Source organism: Callorhinchus milii, unplaced genomic scaffold, assembly GCF_018977255.1.
Source record: "Callorhinchus milii isolate IMCB2004 unplaced genomic scaffold, IMCB_Cmil_1.0 Scaffold8, whole genome shotgun sequence".
Taxonomy (NCBI): Eukaryota; Metazoa; Chordata; class Chondrichthyes; order Chimaeriformes; family Callorhinchidae; genus Callorhinchus; species Callorhinchus milii.
Window position 1 is genome coordinate 18300303 of NW_024704749.1, and position 20263 is coordinate 18320565.

At 44.3% G+C, this 20263-nt stretch overlaps 2 protein-coding genes across 2 annotated transcripts; both read left to right on the forward strand.

Moving 5' to 3' along the window:
• Positions 1-309: 309 nt before the first annotated feature.
• Positions 310-1687, forward strand: LOC121849582 (complement component C8 gamma chain-like; the record flags this gene model as incomplete). The annotated part of the gene is given in 3 exon segments (XM_042337661.1): positions 310-411; positions 907-942; positions 1496-1687. Coding segments are annotated over 3 exon segments (149 nt in total), but the record flags the coding sequence as incomplete, so codon positions are not given.
• Positions 1688-5077: 3390 nt separating this feature from the next.
• Positions 5078-20009, forward strand: LOC103183099 (protein AMBP). The gene is made up of 16 exons (XM_007900369.2): positions 5078-5276; positions 5796-5935; positions 6723-6799; positions 7275-7388; positions 7949-8050; positions 8406-8431; positions 10016-10156; positions 10794-10936; positions 12703-12785; positions 14207-14308; positions 15125-15226; positions 15780-15823; positions 16695-16788; positions 17141-17308; positions 18896-19069; positions 19789-20009. Exons 1-16 carry the CDS (start codon positions 5181-5183, stop codon positions 19812-19814), a joined length of 1632 nt encoding a protein of 543 aa, XP_007898560.1. The 5' UTR covers positions 5078-5180; the 3' UTR covers positions 19815-20009.
• The last annotated feature ends 254 nt before the right edge of the window (positions 20010-20263 follow it).

The window sequence follows — 20263 nt, forward strand, 5'->3', positions numbered from 1 at the left end:
TTTCCCGTTAGGTTTTTAAGTATCTATCTGATTCCCTTTGGAAAACAAATATGGATTCTGCCTCAACTGTTGCTTCCGGCAGGTCATTCCATATACTAACCGCTCAGTGAGTGAAAAAGTTCCTCCTAACCTCCCCATTTGCTCATTTGCTGGCTGTCTTAAATTGATGCCCTCTGGTCAATTTGCTCTCTCAGATGTTTTTCTGGTCATGCTTTCAGCCACTACGCCTCAAAACTTGGGAACTCTCTCCGCCTTGCCCCTCCTTCCCCATCTTCAGGTCATGCTGTTAATAACCTTCTGTATTTGTAGGAAGGAGCACAGAGTTGGATGAGAATATACAAATGAAGTTTCGCCAGCACGTGATCCAGCACAAGATCCCGGAAATCTTCATTTACGAATTCCCTTCTTATGGTCAGTCCCTTCCCAGGAACTCTTAGCTTTCTGAGCAAAACCACAAAATATAGAGTCAATTCACAGTTTACAGTATATCCTGTGAAGCGTTTTGAGATGTCTCGAAGACGTGATGAGGCGCTATATCAAATGCAAGGATTATTATTATTATTATTATTATTACCAGCAATAAAATTGGTCACTCACTTCGTGGCTGCTTGTGCAGGAGCAAATTAGCTGCCGAGTTCACCTACAAAACACAAGGTCGCTACCGACTGCAGTAAATCCTGAGACGTTTGAGACATTTCAATATCATAGTGATATATATCAAATCCAAAGATTATTATAATGATGATTACCACTATTATTATTTGTACCAGCAGCCACTGTAATATTATTCCACAGCAGCACTTGAGGCTTGAGTGTTTGTGAGCTGTTAGCTGAGCTGGGCCCTATTGCACACAACGTTGCGATTGTTGAAAGGTTGATTGATTTTGCTTGTTCTGTCTCTTTCAGGCCATTGCCAGTCAGCGGATGAATTTCACAGACTGGGTAAATCCATTCTTTCCTTTCAGAGCGTGGGAACTTGGGTGCTGGCCTGCACTGCTCAGTCAGGAGCACTCTCGCTTCTAAGCCAGAGGAAATCTGCAATTTCCTGATTTGGCCAATTTTTTTTTCAGCAGGGGCGTTGGGGCGGGGGTGGGGTGGTGGGGCGGGGGTGGTGGGGGGGCGGAGGCATGGTTCAAAAAGAAAAATAGCCGGCCATTCCCTCCTGCACAGTTACATGGAATTATATTGGCACGGAAATTGGCCATTTGGGCCAACTAGTGCTGGTGTTTATATTTCAAAGGAACCCCTAATCCCTCAGTCTCCAGAGAGGAAAACTCAATCTATCCAATCTTTTTGTTCACTTATCCACTCATCCCTGTCTTTTGGAAATGGGATTGACATGATTTGGGAATATTATCCCTGGAATTTCCTATGGAATTCTCTTTGGGCACTAAGTGGGGAAAAAGTCATCAGACGAGCCTGGCTTCAGCAACAGAAAGGATAACGGAGGGAGATGTGTTCGACTGACGCTCCAATTGTTTTGTTTGTTTTCCAGACGACAGTTAAAACGGGGAAAAGAAGGAAGCAAAGTGTGAGCGAGTGTTGCTCACAGGGTTCCCATGAAGTGGGGCTTTCCATGTAACAGGTCAACAGCAACAACAACTTGCATTTACATAGCACCCCTCACGCAGAGCGACCTGTGTTGTTCCATTCAGTTCAACCAAATAAAGCCAAGTGTGATAAGAAATTCATGGTTGTGTTGTGATCCTCTTGATTGTGCTCCTCTCTCCTCCCACGTTAAATAAAACCTGTCTTTCTCCATCAACCATTCTTGAAGTGAACGAACTGGGACGTTTCCTAACGACACTGCTTGCTGTACCTTGGGTTGTAATCAACCTCTTTATCTCCGAAACAGGCCCTGCATCAAACGCTATTCATTATCATTTAGGATGACACCATCTGCATTCAAGGTGCTAACACCAGCACCCGCTCCTGCAAATATCTGTTCAGTTGTGAAACCAAAGCTAGATAACAGAAAACAGGGTAGTAAACCGGTGACTGAAGACACCGGCAAGATTATAGATCTTTTAACATTTTGGAATACACTTTCTATTTAAATTATAATACATATAATAATAATCCTTGCATTTGGTAAGTGCTTTTAAAATCGTTGCGATGTTGCAAAGCGCTTCACAGAGTATACTGTAAAGTGAATTGACTATATTTTGTGGCCAAAACGCGACAGCCAATTGTGCACAGCAGCGACCCCACAAACAGTCGTGGATTGAGTGACTTTAAGTTATTATTTTTTGAAGGGATTATCACCTCTGGAATTTGATGCACCAATCGACTAACAACCGACTAACGAGGAGGGTGGCCAAAAGCTTGGTCGAAGAGAGGGGGTTTGAGATGCGCCTTGAAGGAGGCAAGGGAGGGAGCGAGGCGAAGAGAATGGAGTTCCCTAGGGTGGAGGCAGAAAGGCTGAAGGACTGACCGCTGATAGCGGGGCAGGCCGGGTGGGGGATAATACTATTATTAAATAATACTTATACTAATAAGGAATCACGCAATAGAGCAGCTCTTGTCACTCCTGCTTTGCCTCGAGGGCTCAGTGCTCACTTCCAATGGTCACAGTTATGTGGTGTTTGTTTTCAATCAATCCGCTACGGGCTTTGGTGCTTAATTGGTCACAAATGTTGTTTGCACCGTGTTTACAGCACGCTGGATCAGTTCTCGTTGCAGAATAAAAATATACGATTCACGTTTATGTTGGGTCTTTCACGTCGGGAGGATGTCTCAAAGCACTTGAAATGTAAGGTCCGAATGATTAGGAAGTTCTTTGCAGCAACTGGGTCTGATTCTAAATATTCCTAATTTCCAGTTGATCTAATTCATATTTTACATTTTCTGCAACATATTTATGTTTTCTAATGTTCTCCCCCCTCTACCACCGTGAGGGAAGTCTCTCGGTATAACTATATAACACGTATATGATACTAATATATATTACTATATAATATAATAATATCCGTATTAAACAACGATTTGTTGGACACGGTTTGTGCGCAATCGGCTGCCTCGTTGCGCCCACAAAATGCACAGTATATTCTGTGAAGCGCTTTGAGACGTCTCAGTAATGTGATGAGGCAGGCGCAATATCAAATGCAAGGATTAGTATTATTATTATTACTACGGTGGTGTTCTCCTGCTATCGATGCGAGATTGCACCTGATTTCTTGGAGCGTGAGTAGCGTCTGCGAGACCGCCTCCGCTCTCTAGCAACCAGTTGATCGGCCAGTGATCGTGCCTGGCACCGGGAAGGCTGACAAAATGCTGAGGACAGAAACCTCTGTGGAAAAAAAAGGAGTCAGTTTCGTTGTAAAAACAATGGGATGATTCACTATTTAATCGGTTGCACATGTTGTTTACAGTGTGCATTTACATAACAGCCCTGCTCTGCCCTCTAGTTCATTCTCGCCTCTCAGTTGTTGCAGAATAAAAATCGCAAACCACATGGCAAAGGGCAGATTCTGCTGGTTAGCACTTCTGTTTGTCATACCAGCGTCCACCAACCTCACGGCCGTTTACAACTCCCTAATTTCCAAGTTATTTTACGCTTGAATTTACATCACAGCTCACAGACGTTATGTGAAGTATTATTTGTTCATGAGCTTTAACCGCTTTAATAATAATAAATAATCCTTGCAATTGGTGAAGCTCCTCATCATGTCTTTGAGACATCTCAAAGCGCTTCACAGGAAATACTGTAAAGTGGATTGACTGTGCATTTGGTAGGTGAAACACGGGAGACAATTTGCGCACAGCAGCGTCCCACAAGCAGCCATGGAGTGAGTGAACGATTTTATTTGGGGGGATTGTTGGCCAGGACACTGGACGAAACTCCCTTCTCTTTTCGAATAGTGCTATGTCCACTTGAAGTGGCAGATGGGATCTCAGTTTAACATCTCATCTGAAGGACGATGAGATGTTAAAGTAATCCAGGTGTCAGCCTGGCTCAGTTGGTAGCACTCTCACCTCTGAGTCAGTGGGTTCAAGTCTCATGTCCGAACTCATAAGTTGGAGGTACATACAGAGCTGGGGGGGATGGGAACTGCCTCACGTTCAGGTGGACATTATAAGATCCCATAACATTATTTGAAAGGAGAAGGGAGTTTCTCCTGGTGTACTGGCCAACAAACCTCCAAGTAAAACTTGTCATTCACTTTGTGGCTGTTTGCATGTAGATTTGCTGCAAAATACAGAGTCACTATACTTTACAGTAAATCGTGTGAGGCGCTTTGAGGTGTTTCACGCAAGTGAGAAGGCTCTGTATAGTAACGAAGACATTTGATACAGCGTACTTCAGTCTCAAAGAGCTTCACAGGATTTTACTATAAAGTATAGCATGATAAGGCACTGTATCAATTGCAAGGATTATTATCATTATTATTATTGAGAAAGTGCAGAGCAATGCCAGTGATGAGAGGTTTTCCTTATGAAGTACCATCGGAGGAACCCTAGAACACAACAGTAAAGAGAAGATTGAGATAAGAGCTCTCTTTTTAAATCTATGAAGGAAGTTTGAAATTGTTTTTCTGTAGCCCTTAGAGTAAGAATGTTTGTAGTAATCAGTATTTGTGAGTGAATGTGACAGCTCAATTTCACACAGCAATGTCCCACAAACAGCCATGAAACAAATAACCTATTTGATTTGGGGGAATTACTGGTCACAACATCAGGAGAAACTCACTTCTCTTTTCGGACAGTGCCATGGGATCTTTAAAGTCCACCTGAACAGGCAGACGAGACCTCGGTTTAACTCATCATGTGCCTATCAACTGAGCCAGGCTGACACCTGGATTGCTTTTAACGTCTCATGAGATCTAACCAATACGCTAGAGAACTCCACATTAGATACTGAATGTATCTATTAAACAAAACTATTATTTTAAGGCATGGTTATTTATTTCTCCCTGCCGGCTGTGCTCACTTTCGTCCAACCCTTGTGGTGAAATAGTTAATATCTGTTATGCATCCTGACTTTCTGAAAAAATCTTGATGTTGTATAACGCATTGAAATGAGTTCAATATGCGTGATGTAAGGTTCATTGTCAGCCACGCTGACGTGAGACACTTTCTGGTGCATAAATAAGTGATCCCACACACACAGCGCTGTGACAAGGGACGAGCTTTCAGTGTGTGTGTTGAGAGCAACTCTGGTCGCAGCAGCAGCAGCAGCAATGAGAGCAACGGTGTTGGCGATTGGGGTAATTGTGCTCTGTGCACTGACTGTGCATGGAGATATCCCAGTGCAGAAAAACTTCGACCTCAACCAGGTACTCTCACCAGTTACACCTCTCTTCTATTGTGGAGTCCCGTAGCATATTGGTTAGCACGTTCGCCTTGCAAGCCAGAGGACCCTCAGAGAGAGGGATTCAAACAAATAGTGAGATGGACTAAAAACTGGTCACTTCAATCCATGACTGTTTGTGGGACACTGCTGTGCGCAATCCTCTGCCGTGTTTCGCCCCCGCAAAAAATAGTCAATTCACTTTACCGTATAGTCTGTGATGCGCTTTGAGAGGTCACAACCACATGATAAGGCGCTGTATCAAATGCAAGGATTATTATAATTGTTATTGTTGAGAGGGTGCAGAACGATGCCAGGGATGAGAGGTTTTCCTAGAACAGAACAGAACAGATCAGAGAAAATTGAGGTGGAGTTCTTTTTTAAGAAATTACGATGTATTTACAACTAAAGCGGACGGATTTTTGAGTCTCAGGCAATTTAAGAGCTGGTCACAGGGCTGCCCGGAGTGGCTGCAGGTGTCCGTGTTACTGACGCCTGCGTTTAGTTCCTAGGGAAATGGTACGTGGTGGGAATGGCCTCGGACGCACAATGGTTCCTGGGGAGGAAGGACAAGTTTAAGATGAGCACCATCATCATGGCACCCGGAGAAGATGGGCACCTGAACGTCACGCTCATCAAAAACAAGTGAGAACTGAGGCCAATTTTATTGCACCATCTTGCCCCCTCCCCATTAGGGGTTTTGAGCCTGTAGTCAAGGCTGACTCTCTCTCGAGAGCAGTGCTGGTGGGGGTGGGGGAGGTGGGGGGGATGTAGGGTAGGGGTTGCGCTGTATTGTCAGAGGCATCATCCTTCTGCTGATGACAGCACAGCCAGGCTGACTTGGAGGAGCAAGCCAATCACTAGGAGTGAGATTTTTCGTGTCAATCTTACAAACCGAAGCCCTAACGGTGAGAATGGTCCTAGCTGGATAAGCAGAGGGTAGCTTGCCAGCGAGCGTTCGAAATTTTAGCAGGTTAAACTCCGGCGGTACCCCAATGCACACACTGCCTGCCTCCTGCCAATCTGCGCCTAATACTTTCCGGAATTAGCTGAGCAGTGTGCATCCCTCCCGGGAGAGAGAGATCTTCCCATTATAGGCGCAGGGAAATTTCCATGCGTAGGTGGAACTCTCACTGGAGACTCTTAAGCACGGCGTTGGGTTAACACATGTGTCAGTCACGCTGGCTGGCACGAAACCGTACAACAAACAAAATAATAAAGTGGAAAATTGGCTTCCAAATGAACATCCACACCTTAAGACTAAAATGGACACACAGGGTAAGGATAGGTGGAATTTCAGGTCTGATGTTAATAAATAGTGTAAAATTTCCTTTCCTATCCACCCCCGATGTTTGGTGTATGTGTGAATGTGATGCTGGGTTCTGCAGAGCCGCACAAGCACAACACAGTAACCATCATTGTTATTTTACAGGGTTGGAGGCTGCTGGCAAATGGACTTTGTGTACAACAAGACAGATCAGGAAGGACGTTTCAAGTACCACAGCAAACGTTAGTTGGGGTTTTAACTAGAGCTTCTTCCTCTGTTATCTCTCTCTCTCTCTCAGCACCAGCTTACTCCTGCTAAATGCCCAGAGCCAAGCCCGGCGTGGAGGGCTCTATAGAAATGCAAGTTGCTGTTGTTGTTACTGGCTTTCACCCTCTGTTTGATTCTCTGCCCATCTCTCCGTCCCATTCATGCCTCACTATTCCTGTTTCTTTCTCTGACTTTTTCTCTTTCCCTCACACTATGTGGGATGTCCTTCCGACATGAAAGGTGCTATATAAGTGTAATTTGTTGTTATTGCTGTTGTTGTCTATCTACCCTTCTGTCACTCTGCCCATCTCTCTGTGACTATTTCTCTGTCCTTGTCTTTGCCTGCCTCCCTGTGTCTCTACTTCTCTGTCTGTATCTCTGCCTCGCTGTTGCTCTTGTCTCTCTACTCTTATCTGATATAAGACATGTGGATTTCCAATTTATTTGTAGGTTGGAATAATGACAATGATGTCCGAGTTGTGGAGACTAACTATGATGAGTTTGCCCTGGTTCACAGTATTAAAACCAAAGGCGATGAGGTCACGATGCTGGTGAAAATGCTCAGTGAGTAAAAGCCCTCACTCCTGCCGGGTCCATGTATCCACCACCATGCTTAAGAGTTTCCAAACTGCACAGCACAGCACATCCTGAAGGGAAGGTGCACAATATTCCCAATTTAGCTTCGCCAGTCAGGGTTACACAACGTTTAACCAGTCTGGCCATCAGCTTTTCTGTCCCCACCCTCTGGAACTCCATCCCTGAATCCCTCACCTCCCCCCTCCCTCGCATCCTTCTAGGCGCAACTCAAGACCTTCCTCTTTGACCGTGCCTTCAGCCACACTCCCACCCCCAATTCTCCTTCCCCTGCCTTGATTCTAGCCCCCAACTTGGGTGCAAATGCTTAACTGTCCAGTGTCCTTCGCCATCTTTCTGCTGTGAAAGATGTTATACAAATGTCATTTTTTACTGTTGTTCACACTGTGATCTCCTTTGACTTGGTGTTGTTACAGGCTTGAGGTCCACACACAGTGTGAAATGCAATAGATCAGATAGTGCTGAATAAATGTAAACATACAAAACCTGCTCACCAAAGATCCAGCCTAACTGTCCTTTACTGTTTCCAGGCAGAGGCCAGGAGCTGAGGTCAGAGCTTGTTAAGGAGTTCAGACAATACTGTTTTGCCCAAGGACTAAATGAAGATAACATTCAAATGTTCCCCAAAGAAGGTAAAACACAGTTTTACTGAACAATCACATATACACAGTGCGACATATACACAAACTACATATACATACTACATATATCACATACACCCAGTATTACATCTACACACAACTGCATACACACAGCGCTATGAATACACACTTCTACATATACACACCATTGCTAAATATACAGTACACACTGCTACACGTACACACCGCTTCACATGCACACAACATATTCGGACAGACCTCTCTACATGTACACATGGCTGCATATTCAAATAATTTCAAACAATTCAGCACTTGTCACAACTTTTGTCAAAATGAAATCATCACTTCCCCACCTGTTAATTTTCCGTTTCTTTGCTTCCCACAGAAGAATGCCAACCAAGCCGCAATTGGGTGAGTGGTCTTAATCCAGTGTCATGTCTCTGCACAAACTGGGTGTTTGCCCACAAAATAAACAGTCAATACACTTTATATCCTATGGATGGCTTTGAGACGTCTCAACGACGTGATAAGATGCTATATCAAATGCTAGGATAATAATTATTATTGTTATATAGAACTATTCATATTGAGAGAATGTCTTAAAGCACTTCACACGCCTCTACGGATCTAAATGTCCCTTTTTTTGTTTTACAGATTTAAACGCAGAAAATGACAGAGAAATGTTCAGCAATAAAAGTAGGATTAGTGTTTCAAATATAACAAGATGCAAAGAACATTCACCTGATGGACACACTTTATATTGGAGCGCTGTATTCACACTTTTATGCAATAAACTATAAACAAGTAGCAAACTGTTGCCTTGTCTGTTTCATACTTATCTGTCATTTATGTCCATAATTTCACATGAGTGGGTCGATACAATACACATTTACATTTATACAGTGCCTTTCATCTTGGGAAGACTTCCCAAAGCACTTAACAACATCAACAACAACAACCTACATTTGTCTAGTGCCTTTCACGTCAGGAGGACGTCCTAAGGCGCTGGACAGTCAGGGATTTGCTCCTGATGATATGTGTTGTTCTTGTTGTTGTCTTAGTACGGATCTAGATTGACTCAACTTCACTGCACGCAGAATTTTCTGCAAGATTCTTTGAAAAAACAGAAAATAATGAATTCAAAGTTCCGTCTGAATTCAATAATTTGCCAAGTTCCAGACTCTCTGAGAAGTAACAAAAAATGATCCTGGAAAGGGGAGTGTGGGTGGGGGGGGGGGGGGGGGGGAAGAGGGTTTTGTTTTCCCCCAGATAGCCCCTATTGACAACCACTTCTCACCCACAAAATGCACAGTCACTACACTTTACAGTATACGCTGTAAGGTGCTTTGAGAACGACTTGAAGATGTGATACGGTGCTACATCAAATGCAAGGATTATTATTATTATCATTATATGAAATGCACAGATTATTGCTCAAAGCGTTAATGCTGGAGCTAATTTAAAGAATAATTCAAATCACCGCTACAATTATGGTGACGCAGCCGGAAAGATAAAAGTTGCTTGTTATAAAACCAGGTTCACTGAAAAGAGTTGCTGATATCTGCAATTTAGGAACGTGGGATTTTGGGTCAAGGCTTTCTCTGTGACAAACAAATAAACAAACTGATAGTCCCAGTTCATTCTGAGCTCTTGCAATAATTACAAGAGAAAGCCAAGACTGACTTTTTTTCCCTGTTCCCTCTCTCACCCACCCCCCAAAAAAGAGGATTGAAGCATTCATGGGAGTGTGAGGTTTTTTGTTATTTTCGTTTGGGGGTGAGATTTGTCCTCATTCTCTCCTCGTTGTGGGCAGTGAGACAGCTTTGCAAATGTACTGGTCTTCATGTTTTGTTGACTTCTCAGTGGTTTGATCTGGGATCAGTGATTAACTAGAAATGTCAACGTAGGTACATTGTGCAATCTGACTCCCCACATGACTGAAGGCTGGACACCTGAGATATTAACCTGATTTACTTTCAATGCCTCAGTTAGTGACTGACCAACACAACTGAGAGAATGGGGCGAGCGTGTCTTCTGGTTTTGGCAATCTCCTCTCTGTGCTTTCTCCTGAAGGCAGTAACTGGAATGCCTGTTGAAAGTGGCATTCCTGTTCTGGAGAATTTTGACGTCACTCCGGTAATATCTAGTTTTTCTATACAAAATGTTTGATTCATTTCCGTGGAAGTCCATGACTTAGACTGTAGTTAGACTGGAGAATGGGTTTATAATAATAAGCCTTTGATGTAGCGCCTGTCGTATCGGGTGGGACGTCTCAAAGCGCTTCACAGGATTTACTTTCTGTGACTGTACTTTTGTGACTGTGCATTTTGTAGAAGAACGTAATTTTTCACAAAGCAACGTCCCACAAAATAACCAGTACATAATACAGTATATTCTGTGAAGCGCTTTTGAGATGTATCAACTGCATTGTAAGGTGCTATATCAAATGCACACGTTTAAGCTAGCAGTAAGTAGGAATCTGGTTGTTAATCGATCGGCGGATCGCTTTTTGCGGGCTAATAAATCTTTAAAAAAATAAATTGGACACTTCAATTCACGACTGTTTGTGGGACACTGCTGTGTGCAATTGGCTGCCGCGATTCATCCACAAAATATACAGTCAATTCACTTCACGGTATATTCTGTGAAGCGCTTTGAGACGTCTCGAAGACGTGATAAGGCGCTATATCAAAGGCAAGGATTGTTATTATTATTATATAAGATGACCGCGTACTTCGCAAAATGAATGCATTTTGTCTGTTTCTTCTCCCAGTTTCTCGGGAAGTGGAACAGCATTGCCTTGGCAACTGATTACCCCAGGATACAGCAGATCAGGGCCGAATTGAAGATGACAACGTATTCTTTGGAGGAATCTGACCAGCCTGGCAAAATCCATGCTTCACATTTGTTTTATGTGTAAGACGCAGGGTTTGTGTGTTCCGTCTTTACTGCAATGCTGGATTTTCATAAAAATAATCCTTGTGTTCGATGAAAAAAATCCAATGAAACTCAATCCGCTTGTTTTCAGTACACCGCTGTGTACAAAATACAGTCGATCCACTTTACAATATATTCCGTGAAGCGCTTTGTGACGTCCCAACGACGTGAAAAGGCACTCTATCAAATGCAAGGATTACTATTATTCACCATTGGACGCATCAAAATGCCTCAAAGCACATTACAGGGAATTGTTAGCGACTGAGTGTTTGTTGGCAAACATGGCAGCCAATTTACACATAGCCATGAAGTTAACGATTAATTTGTTTTTAATTGTGGGGAAGGGTGGAGGGGGAATTGTTTACCAGTACACCAGGAGAAATATACCCTTCTCTTTTCTTCCAGGACTGGGCTGGAGTGTCAATCTCGACTGTGTGCTCACCAATAGTAGTAGTATTATTATTACTAATAATTATTATTATTATTATTATTAGTAATAATAATAATCCCTCCAAAAAACAAAACAATAATAAAAAATTGGTCATTTTCAATCCATGACAGTTTGTGGGACGCTGCTGTGCGCAATTGGCTGCCGCGTTCACCCACAAATATACAGTCGATTCACTTTACAGTATATTCTGTGAAGCGCTTTGGGACGTCTAGAAGATGTGAAAAGCGCTATATCAAATGCAAAGATTATTATTTATTATTATTATTATTATTATTATTATAGTGTTTCTCTCTAAAAAAAACAATTAGTGCAGTTCCCATGGTTGTGTAGTGAACCCCATGCTGGTTACAGACTAAAAGTTTGCTCCCTTCTCATTTTCGACGGTGTTGTGGGGGTGTAACATTATTGGAAAAGAGAAGGGAGTTTCTCTCTCTCTCCCAGTGTCCTGGCCAGCAATCCCCCAGATAAAATTGGTCATTCACTTCATGGCTGTTTTATGTGACCGAGCAAGCGCAAATCAGATGCTGTATGTGTGTGATGAGTGCGTGTGTATATGCGTGTTTCCAAACCCAGAGGGTAATTAATGACTGGAACAGGTTCCCAGGAATCCTGATTGAGGCCAAGACACAAGGACTCATTTAAAGAAACAGCTTGATGGATGCTGTGATGGGAAGATGGTTGGGTAGGAATTCTGGATGAGATCAAATGGGTCGAAGGACCTTCTTCATCCGAACCTCTCCTGAGGACTTGGGAGGTGAATTATTGGGTGCAGTTGAATGCTTTTTGTAACTCCCTGGATTGTGACCCCCATCTCCCCCATTCTCGCCCGACTCCATTGGCTCCCTATCCTTCAGAGGATCCAATTCAAAATCCTGGTCCTCACCTCCAAAGCCCTCCATGGCCTCGTCCCACCCTACCTCTGCGACCTCCTAACCCCCTATCAACCCGCCCGCTCCCTCCGCTCAGCCGGCTCTGGCCTGCTCCACGTCCCCCGACTCACCCGCCCCACCATTGGCGGGAGAGCCTTCAGGTACTCTGCCTCCAACCTCTGGAATTCCATCCCCCAATCACTCCGCCTCGCCGTCTCCTTAGCTTCCTTCAAGTCTCGCCTCAAGACTCTCCTCTTCGACCATGCCTGCGGCCAACCCATTTCCCCTCCCCTCCCTTCTGCTCCCCTGACCCCAGTTTGGGTCTGAAATGCTGTACACTGTTCAGCGACTTGGGACGTCCTCCCGACGTGAAAGGCGCTAAACAAAAGTAATCTTGTTGTTGTTGTTGTTGATTTTATTCTTAGAGGAGACAGATGTACGAATATGTCAGTGATGTGTGACAAGCTGCAGCCTCCTGGTCGGTTCGCACTTTCAAGGTCAAGGTCAAGTAAGTCAGTAGACTTGTCCTCATTCATGTACCTCATGTCTTCGGTTAATTAAATGTTGATTGATAATAATAATAATCCTTGCATTTTGATATACCGCCTTATCATGTTGTTGAGACGTCTCAAAGAGCTTCACAAGCTACACTGTGAAGTGGATTGACTGTGTATTTTGTGGGCGAATCGCGGCAGCCAATTGCACACTGCAGCGTTCCACAAAAAATTGCTATTAGATGTAAAACTCAGTCACTATATTTTACAGTACATTCTTTGAAGCACTTGGAACGCTAACCCGCGTGAAGGGCACTATATAAATGCAAGTTGTTGTTGTTGATTCCTGACTTGATAGGCTCGATAACAAATGTAAGGATTATCGTATATGGAATGACAGCTGTTCATTTTCTAACCAAAGTTCCTGACATATCTCACATTCTGGAACTATAGGAGGAGGTCACTCAGCTACAGAATGCATCAATCACTTTGAGACGTCCTCACAATGCAAAAGGCAAAGATTACTCCTTATTCTACATTATTTTAATTAATCCACTTTCCAGCTCTCCAGTTTCAATGATCCAGTTCCCTACTGAACGATTCTATTGACTTGCCCGAAGGAGTCACTGGTGGTGAAAAATTCCAAACCCTGACAACTCTCTGAGTGAAGAAATTCCTGCTGATTAAACCCTCCGTTGCCTTTTTTGCTAACAATCCTGAGACCCGTGCCCCTCCTCCTCCCCTCCCTCGTCACTGATTCCCCAACTAAAGGAAGTATATTTTTTCCCTATCTCCTCCGTCATGCCCCTTCAGTGTCTTAATGATCACATCCCCTCTCAATCTCCGATGCTCTGCCTTTCTTACTTAGAATTTCCCCATCCTCGTAAAGAGACACAGAGACATTACCCTAATGGTGTTTACACCCCACGTGATCATCCACTCCTCTTATTCCCCCTCTCCTACATCCCTCTGTTCCACTCTCTCTCATGCATGCATCGAGCCTCCTCTTAAATACATTGATACTTTTTGCTTTGACCACACCTTCCGACATTGATATGGTCACTCATTTCATGGCTGCCTGTGGGACGTTGCTGTGCGCCTACAAATACATAGTCAATAACTACACTTTATAATAAATCCGTGGATTATTTATTTGTTGCAATACTGTGGACCGTGCAAGCCAAAGCCCTAATGGGTAGGGTGGTCGTAGCAGCAAGAATGCTTGCTAGACAATGATATATTGTTATAATTTCTAACCTTAAGTTTAAGAAAATATGGTTTTGTGGCTAGGGAGGTGGTGTATGTGTGTGTTTGTGTGTGGGTGTGTGGGAGGGTGGTCTTAAAGCATGAGTGCAAATGCTAATGTTTAAATGTGTCACAGAAAGAATACAAATAGAGAAACCTCTGAAATCTTTATTTTACACCCCGACCTTAGGCGAAGAATTCCGAGTGATTCGCGGCAAACACCACGAATATGCCGTCGTCGTCTTCTACAGTCATGGGGCAAACAAAACAGTGACTACACTCAGGTTGTTCGGTAAGAGTTCTGATTCCTGGAAACTTTGGAAAAGGAGTCAGCCGTTCAGTTCCCTTAAGTCTGTTCCGCCATTTTATTAGATCATGGCTAATCTGTACCTCAACTCCAATTACCCATCCAATTCCAGTCCACTGATTCCAACCAATCTCAGTCTGTCACACCGTTCTGCTTTAGGCCTTTAACATGGGGCAGAATTCGGGAAAATTCTTTGGTTCAGGCTTCTTTCAGGAACCAGTTTCTCTACAGTTCTTAAAAAAGGAACAGGCTTCCAAATGCGTGTCAGCCTGGCTTGGTTGATAGCAGTCTCACCTCGGAGTCAGAAGGAATGTTAAGCATTATATCAGCATCGCGTCATTACACAGAAATAGTCCTGTAGCTCAGTGGTTAGCGCATTTGCTTCGCAAGCGAGTGGATCCGGGTTAGATTTCCGGGCGGGGCAAAAGCTGAGGCAAGTTTCCTTACTCCACATGCCTCTATTTACCTAGCAGGAAGTAGGAACCCAGTTGATAATCAATTGGTGGATTGCTTTCCGGGCTTAATAATTCCTCCACACAAAAAAAAGTGGTCACTAACTCCACGACTGTTTGTGGGACACTGCTTAATTAGTTCCAGTGTTTCACCCACAAAATACAGTCAATCCACTTTACAGTACATTCTGTGAAGCTTTGAGATGTCTCAACGACGTGATAAGGCGCTATATCACCTTCAACTTTACAACAAAATCGTCTCGCAAGCTAAGACAAGGCAGAATTTTGAGCCTGGTGTGTTGGTTTGCTGGTTGAGCTTTTGACCATTGTGTAATTAACTGATTGACAGGGAGGGCACAGGAGCTGAGGCCGGCCCTTCTGGAAGATTTCCGTCAGATATCCTTGGATCAAGGCATTCCAGAAGAATGTATTTTCCTGTTGCCTAAGGCAGGTATGTCTGCACGCACCCGCACACGCACACACACACACTCATTCACACGTATGCACACATGCACGCACGCCCAATAAATATCTTCAAGGTCACAAGAGATTCAGATGAAAAGGCCCTTTGGCCCACTTGATCTCATCTTTCTTGAACACCTCGTCTACCATCCTCTCATTACAGCACCAAGACTTAAATGAGTCCATTGTCCTGGCCTCAACGACCCTCTCGGGTAACGCTGTTCCAGTGCTGAATTGCCCTCTGGGTAAAGAAATACTTCCTAGTGTCTGTCCTGAACTTGCCCCTTGCAACCATGAGCCTATGTCCTCTTGTTCTGCTGCTTCAGTTTATCTGAAATTAGGACTCTATGTAGACCAAGACAACTCAGAATTAGACAGCTCCCTTTTTGCAAGTCAAGGTTGGAATTTAGGAGAGGAAAAATTTGCGTTCTTTCTTAAAGCTTTTCCTAAATTAATTCAATTTATTTTTTCTGCTTTTCTAAAAGAGTGTTACAAAAGGTGACATTGACCCTGAGTTATTCTTACCTTGTCTATTTTACCAGATGAATGTGTGTCGGACAAGACTTTACCAGAATCCCAAAACCAGGTGAGCTGGAGATTTGTTCAGTGGTCACTGTTAAGTGCAATGAGACACTGCCTCGCGTTACGCAAATGCAAGTTGTTGTTGTTAAATTTCATTTTCATACAGCGTCTTTCACATACGAGAGCCCCACAATCAGGAGTTTGGGACATCCTCCCGAAGGCGCTATGTAAATACAATTTGTTGTTGTTTGAACTTATATAGTCTACCGTCCAGGTAGAGATTTTGCTTCGTCAGAGACGCTGTCTTTTGGATGACACGTGAAAACAAGTGTCTTGTCTGCCTGTTCAGGTGGACGCTAAGGATCCCATGGCACTATTCGAAAAGAGAAAGGAGTTTCTCTCAGTCTCTGTCCAACAATCTCCCAAATAAAATTAGTCATTCACTTCATGGCTGTGGATCTCACCCTCCGAAAAATCCCTCTTCAGAAACTCACCAACCTCGCCTCATCAGAGTATGAAGCTGTTTCATAAATGAGTCCAGCATCACAGAAAATATTCACGTGTAATTCCAAGACTGAAGAGCCTCAGCTTGTCCAATCGTTGCTCATTACGTTAACACTGGGGATCATCCTCGTGGCTCTTTTCTTCGCTGCCTGTAGGGCCTGGGAAGTCCGTTATGTCACAGCGACCAGAACTATATTCAGTATTCCAGGCAGACACTGCTCACCTTGACAATGCCCAATGTGTGAGCGAGATTCACCCTCTCCACTGTTCCCGGAAATATAATTGGGGCTAATATAGTTTATGAAATTCCAGTACCACATACTTTAGTACAACAGCTTCAATCAGGAGCTGATCGTGTTTTGCTCAAAGAATTCAGCTTCGTTGAGAAAGGAACTTGTATGACAGACACTGACTTTTTTTTCCCCTGTAAGCAACGAGTGCGAAGAATGGCTGTGGTCGAACCTGAGGAAGGATCTGGTTTGCTTCCTTCTAATGTCCCCTTCTTCAGCAGAACTGATGTTGAAGGTATGTTAAATCCTGGCATTCCAACTCTGGGGCTAATTTGAGCTATTTCTTAATTGGGATTTCTGCTCATTTGCCCCCTTTTGTTAATCAAGATTTTTGCTCATTTGCGCCATTTGTTAATCATTAAATTAATTTAAATCGAATTAATTTGTTAATTTGCACCATTTGTTAATCATTAAAATGAAGTTAACGATTAACTAATGGTCCAAATTAATTTGCAAATTAAATTAATTTAAATCAAATTAATTTGTTCATTTGCAGCATTTGTTAATCCACTCCTTTGCTGATTTACACTGGTTCCTTAACCCGATTCCTGACAGCGCTCTCCTCTTTTCGTGTTTTGTTCCTTAAGCGGCGTGCCAGCTGCCAGCCGAGCCCGGGATATGCTTTGGGCACCACGAACGCTTCCATTACAACCAGTCGACGATGACGTGTGCGAAGTTTGTTTACGGCGGTTGCTCTGGCAATGGCAATAACTTCCTGACTGAACAGATTTGCCTGCAGAGATGCAGGACTGTAGGTGAGAGGCTCATGGACCACACCAATAACTTGCAAACCCTTAACTGTCCAGTACCTCCGCACCTCAGGCGCTGACAGCATCAGCATCCAAGGCTGCACTCTCCACCTCTCAAAGCCATCAGGAACCTCGGGGTTCTGTTCGACCCTGAGCTGTCCTTTCTCCCTCATATCCGCGCCACAACTGGCACTGCCTTCCATCACCTCCGGAATATCGCCAGACTACGGCACTACCTCACCCCTCACGCTACTGAAACTCTGGTCCACGCCTTTATCACCTCAAGGCTGGACTATGGGAACTCTCTCCTCGCCGGCCTTCCGGCCCTCCCTCCACACTGCAGGTCATTCAGAACTCTGCAGCTCGTGTACTGTCCCGCACCAGGCTTCGGGACCACATCACTCCCACCCTCGCTCGCCTCCACTGGCTCCCCATCCCCCAGAGGATCGAATCAAGGTCCTCATCCTCACCTACAAGGCCATTCACGGCCTCGCTCCCTCCTACCTCTCCGACCTACTACCTACCTATCTGCCCGGACCCTCCGTTCCTCTGGCTCCGGTCTGCTCCACATCCCCCGCCCCAACCGCCCTACCATCGGTGGCCGGGCCTTCAGCCTCTCAGCCCCGAGGCTCTGGAACTCTATCCCCCAGTGCCTTCGACATGCCTCCTCCCTTTCCTCCTTCAAGGCCGGTCTCAAGACCTTTCTCTTTGACCGTGTCTTCAGCTCCCCTCTCGACTCTCTACCCCTTCCTCGCTCCCTCCCCTCCCTCCCCTCACCCTGACCATTTCCCCCCTGCTCGGGTCCTGACCCAGCTGTACAGCGCCTTGGGACGTCCTCCCAACGTGAAAGGCGCTCTATAAATGGAATCTTGTTGTTGTTGTACCTTGAGGCGTCTTTCCGACATTTTTGGGGGGTAACGGAGTATCTGACACTTGTGGAAACCCAGCACCGTGCTTAAGAGTCTCCAAATCAAACTGAGAATTCCATGCATCCCACCTACATGTGGAAATCCCAGAGATAGATTGTTGGAATGGAATACCTGCTTACCTAATTCTGGAAAGCATTTGGGGAAGGTTGTGGAAAAGCGCTATATAAATATAATTTTGTTGCACTTGTTGCTGTACTTATATAGCGCCTTTTGATGGAGTCAGACACCGAGGAAGGGAGAGGGGGAGGTGACTATAGATAGAGGTAGATTTTAAGTGAGATTTAAAGACCGATAATGAGTAGGTGAATTGAAGGTGTAGTGGAAGGGTGTTTCAAAAGTTAGGGCAGAATGGCACAGATGGGCAGTATGTGCACCTGAACCAACATCCTTTTGATCCAGAGGCGAGAGTGCTACTGAGCCAGGCTGACACCTATTTGGGATCTATCATTGACTTTCAATCTATCAAGTTTCCTGGATCTAGACTTTACCATCTCAGGCAATGTCAGGAGAGTTTCTCGCTGTTTTCAGGTGCCCGATCATGCTGACAGAACCCAAATGCATTTGGAGAATCCCTACAGAAGTACATTGCAATTTCTTGTGCCATTATTCCTCCAACCCTGTGGTCCAAATCCTTACTAATGTATGTGATTTTCTCTTCTCACAGCCGCCTGCAGGCTGCCCATAGAAATTGGGCCATGCAAAATTGCAGTAGATCTCTGGGCTTTTGACTCCGTCCTCGGGAAATGCAAACCTTTCATCTACGGTGGATGTCAAGGAAATGGCAACAAGTTCTACTCTTTGAAGGAGTGTGAAGAGTACTGTGATGCAGTCCCAGCAGGTACCAACGCTGCTTGTAGGAAATCAGTAACAGGAGAGGTCAATGCGGCCCATTCCAGCTTTCCATTTATTATTATTTGTTATTACTATTTTAGGAGTAATAATCCCTCTACTCTCCACCCCCAATAATAATAATTTGGTCACTCAATCCACAACTGTTTGTGGGATGCTGCTGTTTGCACTTGGCTGCTGTGTTTCTCCCACAAAATACACGGTCAATTCACTTTACAGTGTATTCTGTGAAGCACTTTGAGACGTCTCAACGATGTGTTAAGGCGCTATATCAAATGCAAGTATTATTATTCCATGACCATATTTTACAATCTCCCTTAATCCCACCTTCCTGCAATATCAGCCCCATTGGGACAGCAGACGAGACCTTAGGTTAACCTCTCACCTAAAGGACAACACCTGTGACAGCGCAGTGCTCCCACTGTCACGTCGGTCTAGACTGTGAGCTCAAAGTCTCCAAAATGGGGCTCGAACAGACAACATTCTGACCCAGAAACGAGAGCGAGAGTGACTGAGCCAAGCCGACACCTACGCTTGTCAAGTGACTCAGTCATTAGGGTGAGGCTTAAACTCACCCAGCTGCAGGTCAAGGAACATCTTTGAAGCCATTCATATGGTAGTTCAGAGTGTCTCAGCTCCCCCTCACTTTTTGTTCGTGTTTGCATCACTGCCATTTCTATCACTGTCTTATAACATTGTGTTTTGCAGAAGAGGCTGACCTTCTGGCTGTTTGAAACACAACATAGAGAAAAATGAAACTAAAGTAGGGCGTTGAGGTGGCGTTCATTCGCACTGTGGGACATCACCATCACTGAACAGAAGCCTTGTATCCGATCAAGAGATGGGACCCCTTTGTTTCTGTTCTTGTGTTCTTTCTGCACACACAGTATATGCTTAAACCATATAATCAAATAAAGCATTAGCCTTCACTGTGTATCTCAGGACACATTATTTTACACAACAACATAGTGACCAAAAAGATTCACCATTAGCCCCCGCTCCTCCTATGCCACTCTCCCATACCCCTCAATAATCTCCTCTCCCTTAAATATGCATCAAGTTTCACCATGTTGATATATCCATACCATCCTAACAACAACAACTTGCATTTATTTGGCGCTCTTCATGAGGGACAGAGTCTCAGAACACTTAACAGTGGGGGGGGCTGACGTTGAGCTGGGGG

What these genes read in the sequence shown, in the direction of transcription:
- LOC103183099 (XM_007900369.2), top strand. Translation starts at nt 5,181, where the DNA reads ATGAGAGCAACGGTGTTGGCGATTGGGGTAATTGTGCTCTGTGCACTG. An exon ending in AAAACTTCGACCTCAACCAG is followed by an intron (nt 5,277 to 5,795) that starts GTACTCTCACCA and finishes GCCTGCGTTTAG; the next exon opens with TTCCTAGGGAAATGGTACGT. An exon ending in AGAATTTTGACGTCACTCCG is followed by an intron (nt 10,157 to 10,793) that starts GTAATATCTAGT and finishes TTCTTCTCCCAG; the next exon opens with TTTCTCGGGAAGTGGAACAG.